The sequence below is a fragment of the Hyposmocoma kahamanoa genome, unplaced genomic scaffold, assembly GCF_003589595.1.
Source record: "Hyposmocoma kahamanoa isolate Upper Pololo Valley unplaced genomic scaffold, ASM358959v1 62, whole genome shotgun sequence".
NCBI lineage: Eukaryota > Metazoa > Arthropoda > Insecta > Lepidoptera > Cosmopterigidae > Hyposmocoma > Hyposmocoma kahamanoa.
The window spans coordinates 25,077,475-25,096,021 of record NW_020653850.1 but is presented as its reverse complement, the minus strand read 5'-3'; the positions used below and the strand labels follow the sequence as shown (position 1 = coordinate 25,096,021).

Sequence of the window (18,547 nt, the reverse complement as noted above, 5' to 3'; positions counted from 1 at the left end):
AGTTCACACCGATTTCAGTCTACATCCGTATTTTTTATTGACGTAAATATTCATATCCCTTTTCTACCACGTAGTTTTAATTCAAATTTAACTTAAATTCATAAGATTTATAAATAATTAAAAAATAAGGTAAAATAAGCGAAAAATATGTATTAGATAACATCACAATCGCATACGTTGCTCTGATCCCAAGTTAAGTAACTAAAATACTTGTATTATGGAAATCAGAAACAACGACGGTACCACAAACACATAGACTGACTCGAGACAATATTGAAAAGTTTTACTGCATTGACCCGGCCGAGAATCGAAAATTCGAACCTCAGAAATAGCGACACCATGATAATTGGTGAGCAACACTCGACCACGGAGATTGTCACCAAAAACGTTAATAAAACAGTTAAATATTCATACCTACATTGGAAGTATAACTGGCAAAACTCGATTTCAAGTCAAACTCGGTTTTTATATTTTTTATTTGGTTCTGACACTAGCCGATTCCGTCCTAATAGATAAGATTACTGCTAAAGTGGGCAGTTGCTATTAAAAGGTATCGGAAGCTGGGACGTTCGGTGCTCGACAAGTCTTCGAAGCTGGATGACATGCACTCTGCTTCAATACGTCATCAGTATAAGGCGTAATGGGAGGAAAGTAACCTTCCAAGGTAACGCTGGTGAGGGCAGTCGTCGTTAGGTTCGCGGTAGTATAGTTGCGTTTTCATGTTCCCATCGGAAAGCGACAAGGAGAAACACCATCAGATTTAAGTCGGTATAAGTCGGACTTAATCCTTCACGTCGCCGTGACTACCACAATTGAAACCTTATTCAGCCAGGTGATAAAGATAAATTTATATATTTTATAAGAACTCTTAAATACCTGATAAGACCTAACTGAATGACTGACTTAATAGAATTACTTTGCTGTGCCCCACTGACACTGCAGACAGTGCCTGCTAGAACATAAGCTGGACAATTATGGTGTCAGAGGCCCGGCTCACTGACTCACTTTGTCGACAACCAACGCCAAGTGTTTGTCAGCTTGAGAAGCAAAGTCCAATTTAATGAGGCGTTATCTGATATCGTTTCTGCCAGGGGTCATACGGCTTAGAAATATGACTTTTGCATTAGTCATGAACAACCGACCGTTATCTATACCTGCAACTGTATTATATGTGTACGAAGATGAGGTCACGGTAATCGTTGGGGGTCGGCGCAATGTCTGCACTTGACGGACTCCCGGCGTCACAGCCGCTGATGAGTCATCTGCAGCTCCCACTTGACGACTGTAAACTCTGTGCTCAGTTAAGGCAAACAAGACAAACGCAAAACAAGTTTGCTGCCGAGCAAAACACACAACTCTTCACCTCACTGTAGGGAGAAAAATGATAGATGAAAGAAACAGTTGAACTACAACAAATCAGTTTCAATAAACAAAATTAGTTATTGTTGTCAGTTTAATGTTAACAATAATAAGAATAAAATATACCAAAGGATTTATATTACATAAATCATGTACGACAAATCGCGTACTTGAACGTGTCATTAGGTTTTTTTGCATCGAAAGAAAAGTTAGGTGCACCACAGTCCATCGTCAAGGTCGAATTTCAAAAACCTTTTCCACTCTAGCGTAGAAGAAACGCTTTTGCGCGCAGATTTCTAATGAGAAAGAAAACCTTTCCAAGCTGGTGAGATGTAAAAACACACTGATAAGTCTATAGCAGATGTCATCGCGAGCATACATGCTGGTTCCAGAAAACGGCATGAAGGTATTATCCAAGTTGTAATAATCTTAAACAGCTAATTTGCGTCTTCATGGGAAACATAATTCAGATTCATTCATTCAAAGTCAAAATTACCCTTTTTAAGGCGTTCTGTCAAGTATTTTACACCAGCAGTCTATGGGTCAATTACAGTCAAAAAGTATACAATGCCCTCCGCGTCTAATATAATAACGCCTTTAGGATGCTGTTGGGACTGCCTCGTTATTGCAGTGCTTCAGGGATGTTCGCCGAGGAACGCACTGATGACTTTTATGCCATCCGACGGAAGCGGGTTGCGTCTCTGTTGAGCCGGGTGCGAGGTAGTCACAACAGGATTCTGAACGTAATCGCTAATAGGTTTGATTGTCCCATCCTGAAGTTCTGGGTGGACTTAATTGTATGTAAGTATTAGTCTTAGTTTCATTTTAATTGTATTATAGTTAAATTTTGTTATTATTATTATTATTATCATTATTATTATTAATTAACATAGTTGTAAGTACCCAATGTTACTAACAATAATATGGATGCAATTATCTGAAATAAATGTTTATTATTATTATTATTATTATTATGAAGTTTCTGGTTTCAAAGCGGTAATGAATTGGGTCGAGATCCTTTGTGAGCAGGTTACCAAATTCTTAGCTCACCATATTCTCAGCTCACCACGTTCTCATGTTACCATATTCTCAGCTCACTATGATCTCAGTTACCATATTCTCAGCTCACCACCCTCTGTGAGAAGGTTACCGTATTCTCAGATATGAGTGTAAGAATCTGGTGTAATCGATAAGCACTGTGGAGTGCATCCGCTGCTTGAACAATGTCTACAATTGTCTGTGTGTTACAATTTCAATCAAGCTTTTCAAGCTTTTGTACAAGTGCAGCTTGCTCCGGGTTGGTAGTACGCCGGAGATAATGTCGTTCCTATGGTCCTGATGTACAGGGAATTCTCTAGTTTCATATCAAATACCTAACTGATATGCTCGCCTAGCACATTCTTATTCAGAATAGGCTCTTGCTACCAAGCCACACATAAAATACCTTCAAGAAAATAAAGTTCATACGTAGCATTTGCCGGTCTCTACTGCCACCAGCATCGTGCCTTCTTAAACTACAGGTAATTTTCAAAGCGCATAAACGTAACCAACATGCAACCTATTGTTGGTTATTGTCAAACGAGGGATCAGGTTCCGCATTGCATTCTGTAAATTCACTTGCGGAGCTTGAATTGCGCAGTTCACAGCGTGCAACGCGCACAATAGCACAACTTGAAGTTACGCAAACATAAATGTTGTTCCAAGCAAAATACAACTAGTGCCAAAAGTTGTTCTTTTCAAGTAGCCAATATGCGTTACCGTTTATTTTAATTAACTACATCCGTGGTACACCAGTTGCGCTCACGTTATGTACCACAGACGCTCTGCAACGTAGCATTGTCACTTCTCAAGACTAGTCAATGCGTTTTTTCTGCCTTTTACCCTATGTATACATTGCTTAATAACATGACACAGATAGCTTTTTCGGCTTGAGGGGAAGTCACACGCTAGACTTAAACAAATTAGACTTAAATGTTTCTAACCAAAGTGTAGGAAGCGCGTATAAAAGTGGTACATATAGTGCAATGGTGGTAAGCCAGGTTGTTAGCGACGTGCATCATCGTGCCGTGGCGAGTGTGGGTTGGTACCGCTGGACGCAGTGCGCGCTGGCGCTGCTGCCTGCCGTATTCATTGCCATGAGTCAGGCCAACTTCGTCTTCGCCGCTGCTCCACTCCAATACAGGTACAATTTCCGTTATTCATTTTCTTTACAATAGTATGTACATTTTTAATATTAAATTTTTAAATAAACAAATAAAGCTAAAATAATATATCAACGTTTAAATAATGTGTTTCAATTGTAAAAGAGTACGACCTGCATATTCATAGGAACGGAAGAGAAAATGAAGTAAAACAAATTCTAAAAAATTTACAAAATAAATATTTAATGGGAATAGATGAAATTTCTCCTACTTTCATAAAAAAAAATACACCAACTGATAACACCATATACCAAACTCATAGATCAATCGTTCACTGAAGGCGAATTCCCAGATTTCCTAAAAATATCATTCATTAAACCTACACTCAAAAAAGGTGACCACAGATCCAAACAATTGTCGCCCGATTGCATTGCTACCTACATCGGCAAAAATATTTGAAACTGCGATGGCAAACCGCCTTTACTCGTTTTATGAAAAGTTCTGCGTATTCATAAAAACCAACACGGTTTTAGACAAAAACATTCGACGACATTAGCCACTTACGAATATGTTCAAAAAATTCTTGACGCGATAAACGATAGCAAGCATGTCTTTTATTGGATATGCGTAAGGCGTATGATAGAGTTTGTTTATAGCACATTAGAAGATCAATTATATGGAACTAGTATTAGAGGTACAACGTACAGATGGTTTAACTCATAGGTTCCCAAAGTTATAAATAAGAATAAATTTTAAAAAATTAGCGCCCACCACCACAAAAAAAAATTGAAAACGTATTTTTTATATTAACTTAACACAAACAAATCACGAGGAAAAAAATGCATATTTGTAGTGTAGTTTATATAGATAATTCAGTTTGTTTTTCAAATGCGGTAACACCCCATAGTAGCATTAACGCCCCCCAATTGCTTCCGAGAGCCCTAAAGCCCCCCCTTTGGACTCTTCAGCGCCCACTGAGTGGCGGTAGGGACCGCTTTGGGAAACTATGGTTTAAATCTGACCTCGAAAATCTTAGACAGTAATGTTGAGATAGAAGCTACTAACTTTAATACGGGAAAGATGGAAAGTGTCAGATCGAAGAAGTATCCATGAAAGGCTCTATCCCACAGGGTAGCGTATTAGGGTGTATCTTATTTCTAATTTACGCTAATGACTCCCCCACCAACTTGATGACCAATGCAGTCTTAATCAAATTCAAAATTCAAATTCAAATCAGTTATTTCGGAATATTACATACGTATTATTATTGTACAAAATTGAACGCGCACGCGTACATCACGTTAGAAAATAAAATAAATTAAATTAAATAAAAATGAAATTAAATCAATCAAGAACAATAAAATAAAAGCAAACGCTAGACTCAATTAAATAATAATAATAATTAATCATGCACTATGCTTTCTTAGAAATATGTAGGTTCATCCAGTTTTTGCAGACGACATTTCAATTACAGTACCGTGTTCTAATACTAATTAATTAAAAAATTAATTGGACTTTACATTGGACAAAATTCTAAATTGGCTAGAAACACATAACTTAAAATTAAATCTAAATAAAAATAAATTAATACAATTTAAACCCTCTCAACAATTTCCCCTACCTTTGAACTATAATTATAACAATCAGACATTACTGCTGTTGACACTGCTACTCTAATGGGACTTGATCTCGACTTAAACATGAACTGGAAACCGTTCATCCGTAATCTGACCAGCAAATTGTCATCATTCACATACGCCCTGCGTCATCTAAAGCGTACTGTTATTCGAGGTTGTCTTATGGCGTAATTATATGGGAAAACTCTACCAACGTTAATGATGTATTTGTATTACAGAAAAAGTGTGTTAGGATATTGACAAACATAAAATTATAACAACTAAAACTTACAATCACACACCAATTTACATAAAAGAAATTCAAGAATTTAAAATTTTCTTCAAACAATTGAAAGAATTCCTTATAAATAAAAGTTATTATAATAATAAAGAATTTTTTAATGACTAAATTTATTTTTCATGTAATTAATTTGAGACACTTCCAATATCCTTCTCAATTTATCTTATGCATGTATAATTGTAATGATTTATTTAATATGACTACAATTTTATTACTTTTATAATGAGTAGGTGCCCTCATCACTTTACTGTGCCCTTACTGGGTGTCACATACACATTTTGAAGCCACTGTACTTAATATAAGTGTGATAATGCAATAAATGAATAAACAAATAAATAATAAAATTATTTGTCTACATATTGTGATATTCCGCTGCAGCCTTCGGTATTCAAAATAACTAACACACTCATCATTCCGATCTTAAGATTTGTGTTCCCAGCAACTTAATAAAAGGTAAGCATGAAATATTAAATTGGTGTATTATTTAGATTGCTTAGAGAAATGCCAGGTCAAACGTTTTTTAAAGTTGCCCACTCCGGAGACAAAGTTAATATCAACTACCGTGTTAATCATATTACAAACACTTTACCTACATAATTGTTCCGCACTTGGAATGGGATTAAAATGTCAATAAAGTGAATGACCCTTCTACAACGTTATCAGTTTGCACATGCTCGAGTGCCATTGTCGCAAACAATCAACTTTTACAGTCTCAATCCAGCAAATCTTTTGTTTATATAATGTACTTTCTAATTAGAAATTATTTACATAAGTTTGTTATATCGATATTTTTAGAAGGCAATATTTACATGCGTTATGTGCTACTAGCACAGTATAATTAGTTTTGCGATTCCCGCCTTTTTAAACATATCATAATATTAAATATGTTAAATGTAGGTGCACAAAACAATGTGATACTAGGAAGTGCTTGTGTGTTAAGAAGAATATTGTATGTACGTCGAAATATCCCAATAGTTAGAAATGTTACAAACTATATTTGTTGGAAAATCCCAATGTTTTCGATCAATAAATGTATTTTTACCGAAAATTGATACAGTAACGTGACACGAATCAAGCTGACCATACTGTTTAAAGCATTGAGCAAAACTTTGTGACTATCAGATCAAGTAAATCCTATAATTCTTTGACATACAATAAAAATTTTAACTCGACTTTATAGGACCCAAGCACCATTAAAGTTTTAGGAACATTAGACATCGTTTTTGTTTGTTTGTTTAAAGTATTTCAGAGTTCAAATATTCATAGGAACACTAGAGCTCATTGTGAAAGTCCGTCCAAGGACGTACTGTCGCCTTACTTATTTCTGCTGCCATTCAATGATGTCAGCATTACTGCGTTCCAGGTTTGAAGGGTACGGGTGCTTGTGAATTTTAGACACATGGGACTTGTCAACTTATATCTCAGGGTGAAGAGCGCAGTGGCAGTGTCTCGACGGGACTAACAAGTCCCAAGTAAAACTAGTCGCCTAGTTTATCTCTCTGAGGCGACGAGAGTCGTTTGAGCGGCCGAGCGCCTCGGCTTCGACCAGGGTGTCCGGCAGCTTGACACCGAGCGTCTCGGGCTGCGTGAGCGCTAGAAAGCCCGCCACCAATGCTACACCACCGAACAGCACCGACGGAATGCCTTCCCAGTACTCCGCCTGACACAAGCACAATTTGATAACATTATTTTTTTGTCTATATCACCCTCGAACAGTGTTATGCACATGGACATCGACCATGAGCTTTTCAAAAAATACCGGGGTTCGAAATTTTAGGCCTTTCCGTCGTTTTGTTATAATTTTAAATGTACGGTTTTTTGTCTAGCAGCGGTCACGAATATACCGAGTAAATCGATATCTAGCATCAACACAAACAGTTTTTTTTGTTATAATATCAATAATAATAAATAATAATTTGTTATAATTATTAATACAAAGATCGAACACTCAGAAAAAATTCCTTCGATCCGGTCGGATTCGAACCGAAGTCGTTGAAAGACCAAGTACAAAGACTCGACGCAAGCACATAGAAAAATTCGTGAGGTCCGTTGGTTCGTTCCGTGGCTTAGTTGGTATAGCGTCTGGCACGGTATGCAAGTAGACGTCGGTTCGAATCCGACCGGATCGAAATATTTTTTTCTGAGTGCTCGATCTTTGTATTAATAATTGTAACAAACTAGTGGAGTAATTTCACAAAAAATAATTGAATATCAATTGAATAAAAATCTAATTAATAAATAATAATTTTATGTTGGCAAATTCGACTAAAGTAGCTGTGATTTCAAATACGTTTCACTGTTAAAGTTACTTAATACTAAAATACTCTTGGTTGAAAGTACATAGTAATAGTTGAACTAACCGACTATTCATGATACTGACTTTTTATGTCGCTAAATCTTGTAAACCTCACTTTTGCGATTTTGATAAATGAAGTGAAATCTCTAGTTTATGTAAATATAATAATATAGAATTCACAACGATTGAAGTATATATAGATTTTATGCGTAGCTGCCACTTGTACACATGTACAAATCTATATTTAAGTGAAAATTATGCGTGACAGGAGCTATCAAACACCACCGCAAAAAATTCAAAGCCAGAAATACTAACGAGCGCAGGTGTGAGCGGCGCAGTGATAGTACCGATGCGGCCTATCATCGAGGAGAAGCCGATGAAGGTGTGTCGGTATCGCGTAGGATACAGCTCGGACGTGAACAAGTACACCGACGTGAACACCATTGAAATGAACAGCTTGCCCAAAAGGAAAAGCGCCAACCGGACAGAGACCAAATCTGCAAATGGAAAGCGAGTAAATTTTTACTTGCAATTGTTGCTGCGTCTAATTGAAGGAAAAAACTGAGATGTTATCAGTTTACCTATAGAAATAAAAGCGAATGCAAAGTTACATCCCGCGCTTAAGAGAAAACCCGAAGCAAGAGTCCACTTCCTTCCAATTATGGGCAGAGTAAACAGCGCGCTGAAAAAACCGGGAATCTCAACGGCGCAGGTGTAGATGTAGTTGAGGTACATGTTGCCCGAGAGCCCAATAGAATTGATAGATAGCCCGTAGTAGACGAACGTGCAGGCCACCCACCAGATGGGCGTTGTACATACTCGTCGTAACAACACCCGTGATCGTAATACCGTTTTGATCAGTCCTGGATTACCTGCCTCGTCCTGGAAACCATTATTTACATACGTAAGTATAACATACAACAATAAAAACTAAAATGTAAGTTAAAGTACGAACCCGGTCAGTTTGTGAAGATGGAGACATCAAGGCCTGCATGGACTTTTCACTTATTTGCGTTTTATTAACCCTTGCTACATTCTCAAGCACTCTCCGCGCTTCGGCATATTTCTGCTTCGAGAGTAGCCAGCGCACACTCTCCGACAAGAAAAAGTAACAAACGAGCAGGAGGAAGCTGGGAATATTTAGAGATATAAGCAAGTATCGCCATGGCCGCACCAGGCTGGCTACGGCGCCCATCGTTACTTGTCCCAGCGCGAACATCGAAGATGAATAAACGCTGGTATACATTCGATACTTTGGACCCACCAATTCTGCCGCTGAAATATTTTATTTCAGGTTTGAGCCAAATAATTTGCCATTTATAAAATCAGAATAAAATGGTGATGTTTTACCGCAAATATAAGCCGAAGTAAAAGTGCCGCCGCCTAAAGTGGTGTTCAGAAACTGCAGCACTAAATACATGGTGTAGTTGAAAGAGAAAGCACGAATGAGACCAAAAAGAGCGACGTTGAAGATTGAGAGCGTGAGTGCGAGACGGCGGCCGAAGCGATCCGAGAAGTAACCAATGAGTGGCATTGACAGCAATGCGCCCACACTGGAAAACAAGCCCACTTGCGCACGCAGCCACTCCTTGCAGCCCAAATCAAACTGGAACATTCATAAATTTTATGAAACAAATGCCAGTCATAAAAGACACAGTATTATAGAAGTGGAAGTGTACGCAGCGCATGCATTTTCGTGGAGACATGTTGGTGGAGAATCTCAAATCTATCATTATTGAATATCATGATGGTTTTTACTACCATGCATTTCATGCTTGTCTTGTGTCAATACTGTACTAATTTGTTATTAAATTTTGATACAAAAATCAAACAAACACAAAGAAAAATTTCTTCGATCCGACTGGATTCGACCCAGTTTCTGTCGCCTTAACGTGGCTGCGCAATAATAACAATACCAACGTATTCATAATAATGACAAACAGTGGAGTATACTCACAAAATATAAATTAAAATCAAGGTAGTAAAAACACCAAGATATTCAATAAAAATAAATACTTCAACTAATATAGCGATATCTCTGTCAGTCTTCTGGCAGCTGTTAAGTTCAGGTAAGTTGCTGAGTGATGGAGCTGTCATAAGTTCTCACAGGCAGCGCTATGGCTAGAAAGCCAAAATACAACCACCAGCTCCAAAACCCAATACAACGATCGCAACAAGCACAGAGAAATTCTTAAGATCGGCTGGCTCAGTTGCAGTTAGTCAGAGCAGTGTCCCCGTAGAGGCGACAGTTCGAGTCCAGGCGAATCGAAGGAATTATTCTTGTTTTTGTTCGACCTTTGTATCAGTAATGAAAACTCACATCGTACACGATAGTGTTATCTCTCTCGTAAACGAAGATATCGCAGTCAACAATTTGCTCCTGGTCAAATAGCGCGACAGGACAGTTGTCTAGGGTGCCATTGTCGCCTAGTGGATTGTAACGGTTGCAGGATGCGTGTTCTGAGTCCGAGCGAGGCACGGCGTTGGCCAGCCATATTGGGTTGAACTCTACGCTCTTGTTGTTTTCTCCGCATTCGGGGATTCGACATCTGTAATGCTTAGTTTCCTACTTTAGTCACCGTTACTTAATCAACTATTTAATTTCCACTCGTATACCCACGAAGATAATTTAAACATTGAATGAATTAAATAAATTTTATAAATATTATAAAATTAAATATTGAATTGTGTGATAATAAACATGCTTGTATTGAAACCTGGCAAGCGAAGGAAGCTAAGATTAAAAATAGATTCCTGAGCGTAGCGAGGGTCTCAAGCCACGAGACGCAAAACAACTTTGCTGCCGAACGAAACACATAACTTTTCACCTCACTATAGCAAGGAAAACGGTAAATGAAAGAAAAACAGTTGAATTATAAAACGTAGCTTTTTTAAATAAAAGAAAGAGTTTCTCTTCGGATGCGTTCTGAATTTACGCCTCATCAATTTTTCTTATTGCTTGTACTTTTATTTTGTGTGATTAAATGATTACTGAAATCATTTTAGTTCTTCGACGAATTAAAATAATTTAATAAACACAATTAGTTATCATTGTCAATTTAATGTCAACAATAATAAGAATAAAATATACCAACGGATTTACATGACATAAATACGTAATGTACGACAAATCGCGTAGTTGAATATGCCATTATCTTCTGTTTTCATCGAAAGAAAAAATTAGGTCCATCGTCAAGCTCGATTCATCAGCATTCGCGCGCAAATTTCTAATGAGAAAGAAAATCTTTCCGAGCTAGTGAGGTGAAAAATATACAATTTCATATGACATGTAAAACAATTTTTAATTGGTAAAGCTTTTTATTCTTTTTTGACAAATCCTTCAACTAATAATTGAATACGCCAATAAACATTTTGGACCAAAGTGTACGTCATCCTTCGTCCCTGCGGTTTGCATTATATTGTATTTCTATTTTATTTGGTTCCCTCTGATTCTGCTCCACCAGGCGCTACCACAAGCGTTACGACTTCGGCTCGTGTGGCCAGTGCACTGCCACTTAAATTGTGTTCTTTTCAAATCAGACATTTAGCTCTATGCTTATTGCTCTGTTTCCTACTAACTTTCTTTGATTGCTTTTATGTGTACATACCTGTGAGGAATAGCAGAGGCAGAGAAGATGAATTCAGTCATGAAAGCGGGGACCATAAGCGGAATCGCCACCAGCAAGATATTCGTCAGTTGGAACCGACCGAACTGACCCAACTCTTTCTCCAGCACGTCGTCTAAATCCAATAGCTTCTCTGATACATTGTCTTTGTTTTCGAGGGATCCAGATACATTAGCCTGTTGTACATTATCCATTGCTCGTGTTATAACAGACACATTATTCTACCTTAACGCGATAAAACCGCACCAACGGAATGGAGCGGCGTCGCCGACTCAGTCGTTTCAAATCAATTTTCTTATAACTAGTTCAAGTTATAAATATAGAACAACACTTCCAATAGAGTTGACTTATTTAAAAATCGTGCACAGCTGAAATACTCATCGTAGCGAACAGAGAGCGCTGCGCGGGCGCTGATGTGCTATTAGGAATGATCTCTTTATTATTATACTTATAACGTCACTCTATATTTAAATTTTTTACTTTTTTGAGTTGAAATTAGCTTGTAATAATTCTAAGAAAGTTTTGAGAATTGTCAAATGAATTTTAAATAATTAAAATGCTTACACTTCCAAGCAAAGACTACATCGTTACTCTAAAGTCCCAGATAATAACATTGTAAGCATATCATCATTTTGGGTAATTAATATTTATATTTATTACATTATTAATATTTATTACAGACGATAAGAAAGTAATCGTAACGAGAGCAATTTGGTTATAATCGTACTTATATAACTAGCCAATGCTAATTCGGTAAATAAATGGTTTTAGTTCTGTAAATGGGACAGAGGTACATGGGAGAGAATCCTTTTCTTTCCTAAAAACAATAATTAACCTTCTACATCGTGTCAAATTGCACTACCACTACAAATGACTTAACTAAATATAATAACTTAAATTGTATTTTATATGTCTTACTGTAACACGCAAATAAACTATTTGACTTTGACTTTGATGACAGGTGAACAGACGCTCTGATTTAATGTATAGATCGTCAATATCATAATAAAGTCTGATACCTGCTTATCATAGCCCCGTGTTCACAAAAACGTAGTCAATGTTGTATGACCACAGTCAGGGAATAGACTATAAGTTATATAACCTTTGATACCGCTTTATCAGCTTTTTTGTTTTTTAAGAAAATGTCGATGCTTATCATGTTCGTGGATACAAGTAACAAATATTTAGAGCGGTCATACACGGCGACTAGGCAGCGGTGCCGTAGCGACACAATCGCTAATCGCCTACCTTTACAAACACGTGCGGTGCAAACGCAATATAAACGCGATACACGTTTTGAATTAACTAATTTATTTGTTTCATGTATTTATTAATTTCAACTTTTAAATTTACAATTAACAAAACACAACAATGTGCATAAACCTATACAGACTTGTCGTATAACAATAATTATTCAACGTCGCCTATAAATGACAAGTGAAGCAAAATGCAATCACGCGTTTGTATCGCTGCTAAAAGTCGCCGTGTGTGACCGACTAAGAGTTTAGATGTACCGACTTATTATCTCAATGATTACACGAAATTTTGTTTGTCTGAAATGTGCGTTAGATTTTGAAAAACAATGTGACATATGTGTAGTAATGATTATATGCTTAGGTAGATATTTGCATTGTTATTATTTTTAATTGAATGGCAATAAAGATAAATGCCATAAAGCAACGGCTATAATTATAAATATGCCATATAAAATGTATAAGCTTATATACTTCCAGATGTCTAGTTCCGGAATGCGAGTCGACAGCCCCAAATACTACGACACCAGGGTGGTGGCCGCCAGAGGCGGATTCTCGCTGCTCGAAACCGAGATTAGACAGCAGCGTTGGCAGCGCCAACGGCAGCTGCAGCCGCGCTTCTTTCGGGAACGCAACAGAATCGTGCAACGCCTGGTTTTATGAACATAACAATTCTATTGTATCCGAGGTGGGATATTGACTGACCGTGAAATATGAATGGACAACTATTTAATACAAAAACAACTTTGTAGATTTTTACACACGCGTTGGCCAACTTGCATTTCAGTTTGACTTGGCGTGTCAGGAGTGGAAACGAACGCTGGTGGGGACAATTCACAACGTTGGCGTGCTGCTGTCGATGCCGCTCATGGGATACATCTCCGATAAGTTCGTGCTTCTCTATTATTACTATAGCCTCTAGTGTACTCGAGCCTGCGCCTATGACTACGGCTATGACTTTGCCAAGGATAGTAATTGTAACAACTAATTTCAATTACAGTTAGTGGTCGGATAATCGGATGCTTATTTACCCACAATTCAGTTGCTCGCTAACATCGAATGCGTTTCTGTGTTGAAAACATCCCGCACCCGCACAAACACCGGGTTTGACGAAATTATTGAAGAAAAATAAACCTTTCCAAAGTAACTTGTATTTTACGTAACATTTAAATTAACTTTTATCATACCTTTATGGGAAAATGGGAAAAATTCGGACATCAGAAAAAAAACATTTCGTAGTATTCAATTTTTTTACAGAAAAGTGAAAATGGTACGATGCCGTCGTTTACGTTTCAATGTGACTAGTTGTTCACGTACTAAAGATCCAGTTGTCACATTCCCGGTCATCGTCAGGACTTTAAGATTTATAGAAAGTCAAAATCATATACATCTAAAATATATAAACATAATAACATATCACGTCATTTCGGCATCCCGGGCTTCCAATAAATATATTATATATTTTTAAAAGCCTCTTCCATATTGCAACAGCAATTCACGGAAAAAGTAAACTTTTGATGTAACAACATCCGAATATCTATCTATATATCTATAATGAAATATTTTCCAGATGGGGTCGCCGCACGGCGCTGGTGGCAAGCAGCACGGGGCTGGTATTTGGTGTCCTGAAGGGCCTCACCTCCGGCACGCACCACTACGCGCTGTACCTCGCTCTTGAATTACTTGAGGCTGCTATAGTTACCGGCACCTATACCACTGCTTTTGTCTTCAGTACGTACAACTAATAAAATAAAAACTCACTATTTCAATTTATTAAAAAGTAATACATTTATTATCTGCGTATGTTGGTAATTAAACTTTTCAAACGATTAAATCCTTGCAATGTTATATTGTATTTGTTAATATTTATCCAGTGGTGGAGCTGATCGGCAACGACAAGCGCATTCTTGCATCAGCAGCCTTAGGCTTCGCCATCGCCTTAGGGGAACTAAGCTTAGCGCTGATCGTGTGGCTAGTTCCGCACTGGAAGCATTTCCAACTCATCGTCTACAGCCCTCCAGCGCTCTTCTTTTCTTACCTGTTCGTGCTAGATGAGAGCCTGCGCTGGTTGCTCACAAATGACAAGAAGCAGCGAGCGTCTGTACTTATACACAAGATGGCGCGAATCGACGGCAAAGACGAAAAGACCATACGAGATGCCTTCGAGCACAGAGATAGAGAAAAAGAAGAAAAATTCAGTTTGAGACTGCTGTTCTCTTCTACGATTCTATTGAAGAGGTTTGTGTTGAAACACGTTTGGGTTGTGAGGCAGAATTGACAATATTTGATTGCAAATTACATAGTCGACATCAGATGGTCAAGAAGAAAGGAATATATTGTTTTCAGGGTACTGGTGTGTTCATGGTGGTGGTTTTCCGTGGCGCTAGTGTATTACGGGCTGGCTATTAACTCTGTTTCTCTGCCGGGCTCTCGTGAGCTCAACTTCGCGCTGGCTTCGATCGCTAGCATACCCGGGGACCTTGCAGCTGTCGTACTACTCGATAGGTTAGGAAGAAAGAAGACATTGTTCACTGGTTTCTTCGTCTGCGGCATGGGCTGCATAGCGACTGCATTTGTCTCTAAAGGTGCGTTAAAACTGACTTCGGCATAGCTACGCGTTATTCAATGAAAGCGAAAGTATACCCCACCAAATAGGTACCCTATAAATCAATATACACCCTGTAAAAGCTATTTTATATTAAATTCTCGCTCATAACTAGTGCATAAGTTATAATTAGGTTATCAATATTTATTATGATAAATATTCTTATTTTTTAAAGATTTACAAATCTTTTATATATCTTTTATACATACTTATTTTAAAAATCAGAAGTGATCCCTCGGCCCACACTGATATACATAAGAATTCTGCATGTTTTTCCTACGTGCGATGAAGTTACATTTATATAATATTCGATAATTTGACCGCCTGGCATGGCGTTAAAAGACCTCTCGACTAGGAACGGTGATGAGTTATGATTACTGCCACAAAAACCGCTCTATGAATAACAAATTAAGGACGTCGATAAATTTCCAGAGGTCCAGTGGGCCCAGATAGCAGTGTACCTAGTTGGCAAGATGGGCATCGCGACGTGCTTCAACTCGGTGTACGTGTACACGTCGGAGCTGATGCCCACCTCGGCGCGCAGCTCGCTCGTCGGCGCCTGCTCCATGCTCGCGCGAGTGGGATCGATACTCGCGCCGCTCACGCCGCTGTTGGTCAGTTAAGCCTATTCAGCGCTCCTCGTACTGTTGTTGAAATATACTAACTACCTCACAGGACTGCATTACTAACATGATAAACAACAATTTTTGTACCGACTTTTAATAATTCATCTGATTTTCCTATCGTACACACGCCAGCACGTCAAGCTACACATTGACGTATCTTGTTCCGTTGCACTGGAGGCGACTTTCGAACAAAAATGTGTCTCAGTCTGATGTGCCGTTGTCCGTACAAAAATTAGAATATTTAAGCAGATCGCTCTAAACGGTGACAATCGTCGGGCAGGACACTTGCACCTTTGAACGAACTACCTTACTACCAAATACAGATCTAAAAAGTGTCAGATAGCACAATAAAAAAGTTGAAAGTATATTTTTGGTAAATTTATTATTTGTAAATAAACAATAATTAAACATTAGTCCTGCGATGTTGTTAGTATTTTATAGTTTCATCAACATAATAGGTAATTCGTAAGGTTTACTAGTAATAGGTAAGGAGAAGAGCCTCTGCCATGAAATTATAGTGACCGTTAAGCCCTGCCTCACTGGGATGCCATGGCGACATCGCCAGCTACGCAGCCAAACATTTATATTGAAATGTATGGCGGCTCCCTCACTTGGCTACCGATTGGCGACGTCGCCAATTTGGAAGCGCAGCCACTACCGACGCTCCCCCATGTGGAGTTCAGCGACACTGGCGCGCTGGCGACGTACGTAGCCAACAAAATGTACGCGTGTAAACCGCGCTTCCCTCACTTCAGTCACCAGACAGTCGCCGTAGTGAAAGCACGTCTGTCGACTTCACATTTTAAATTGGCGAAAATATGGCTTTCGATACAGAAAGATACATCGTGGAGATAGAAAACCGGCCGTGCTTACGGAATACCTAATAAAAAAGAGCGATTTCTTCCACGTCCATTCCTGACGACGCAAACGAACGACTGGTTAGGCCCTCGACATACGTGTCTTGGCTACTCTTTGGTTACTCTGCTTGGCGACTGTTGGTTGCCAGAGGTAGCTAAGTACGTATTCACTGCTGGCGACGTCGCCATGGCGTCCTGGTGAGGCAGAGCTCTTATCGCTAGCGACTAAGTATACAAAATGGTGCTTCTTCTAGTGACCGCTAGGGGCGCTTTATAACTTGCCAGTTTGCCATACAGAATTGTGAAGTAATTTACGCAGACAACTATCACAGTGAACTCATGGTAGAGGCACTGTACCTTATAGCAGTAACAGAATTTAAAATTTCAGCCAAAGCGACCATGCACATTTCAGAGCTCGTGGTGGTCGGCGCTGCCGACAGTGGTGTTTGGGTGCGCGGCTCTGAGCGCATCTGCACTGGCGTTTGCGGCACCGGAGACGCTGCACCGCCCTTTGCCCGACACCGTCGCGCAGGCCGAGGCTTTGCAGTAGTCTATACTCGGACTTACCATTATTGGAATCGCTGCACAACACGTTATATTACGATGTATCACTAACGATATGCGTAGAACAATTTGAAATAAAAGAAGTTAAAAAGAAAATTATTTTAATAACAATACTTACTTGCGATCTTTTACAAAAGTATCTTTAACTATTTAAAAGATTATCTCACAAAGTTAATCTTAGTAAATTCCTATTCAAGTTACTTCTTATATTTAAACTAAAACCCTGTGATCGTGATGACATTTTATAATAATTAATTATACGACTCACTCAGATAAGAATGAACATAAAAAATACAGTTGCACAACAAAATTGCGTGTTACGATTATAATAATAATACCAATGTGTTTATTGAGTTGATGTTTGTCTATACGTTTATATCTAATCAAACATGGCTCGGTACTCGTCTGATAATCGTCCTATCATTAATTCGTAAAAATATCTCTCTCAAAGTGTACGACTCCCGAATCCTCGTTATTTTCTGTTACTACTATTTCAATTTAAAGCTGCTAACAGACTGATTGCAGTCTATCTCGGCTGCATGAAGTCGGTTTCGACTGCACGCAGTTAATGCGTAAAGTCGTTATCAACTTCATGCAGTCGCGATCTCGGCTGCATGAAGTTGATTACGACTTTACGCATTAACTGCAAACATGCAGTCAATCTGTTAGCAGCCTAAAATTCGAAGGATACATATAACACTGTTTCTCTGCCTTCAAGGAAGCTATTAGTAGGTACAATAATTCCGTTGCGATTGCTATTTATGTAAAGACAAAGTCAAACACTTTTTATTTAATCTATAGTTAATCTATTGTCTGTATTTAGTTTTATTACCTAGGTATGGACATGATACATTTTGTTAGCGGTTATAACTTTAAAAGGCGACAAGGAAATATAATATAACAGCACAATAATTATGTTGCTGCAAGATCTTTTTTTAATATTTCATATTAATAATAGATGGCACTACGATGGAACCCATTTAAGAACTACGCTGCATAGGCTCGATCGCTGTAGCAGTTGGCGAAACGAGTTGTGACTGACACAACACTGACAACTTCCAACAGCACAAGTCTTAACAAGATTTTAAAAACAAAACTGCACTACCTCTTACAATCTACGTTATACACACATTATTTACAACATACCAAAATTTCGTCATTCAAGTAAATGAATTGACCGACACTCTAATTAATAATAGGTACAGCACAACATTTTACTTAAAACAAAAACAAATTATTCATACGTATTTCGGATCTATCACTAATACAATTTACTTAAGTGAGGCGTCGGACGCCGACTACA

The 18,547-nt window shown here is 38.3% G+C and overlaps 2 protein-coding genes across 2 annotated transcripts; one reads left to right on the top strand and one right to left on the bottom strand.

The window, feature by feature from the left end:
* Window positions 1-6,267: 6,267 nt before the first annotated feature.
* Window positions 6,268-11,748, bottom strand: LOC113229565 (solute carrier family 22 member 7-like). The gene is made up of 7 exons (XM_026463217.1): window positions 11,322-11,748; window positions 10,034-10,262; window positions 9,064-9,319; window positions 8,669-8,988; window positions 8,295-8,595; window positions 8,029-8,210; window positions 6,268-7,077 (listed from the first exon to the last, which is right to left on the bottom strand). Exons 1-7 carry the CDS (start codon window positions 11,531-11,533, stop codon window positions 6,904-6,906), a joined length of 1,674 nt encoding a protein of 557 aa, XP_026319002.1. The 5' UTR covers window positions 11,534-11,748; the 3' UTR covers window positions 6,268-6,903.
* Window positions 11,749-12,481: 733 nt separating this feature from the next.
* Window positions 12,482-17,266, top strand: LOC113229406 (organic cation transporter protein-like). Its single transcript, XM_026462977.1, has 8 exons — window positions 12,482-12,555; window positions 13,073-13,280; window positions 13,380-13,480; window positions 14,163-14,323; window positions 14,467-14,830; window positions 14,939-15,177; window positions 15,630-15,811; window positions 17,093-17,266. The coding sequence occupies exons 1-8, from the start codon at window positions 12,482-12,484 to the stop codon at window positions 17,228-17,230; spliced, it is 1,467 nt and encodes a 488-aa protein (XP_026318762.1). The 3' UTR covers window positions 17,231-17,266.
* Window positions 17,267-18,547: the final 1,281 nt, after the last annotated feature.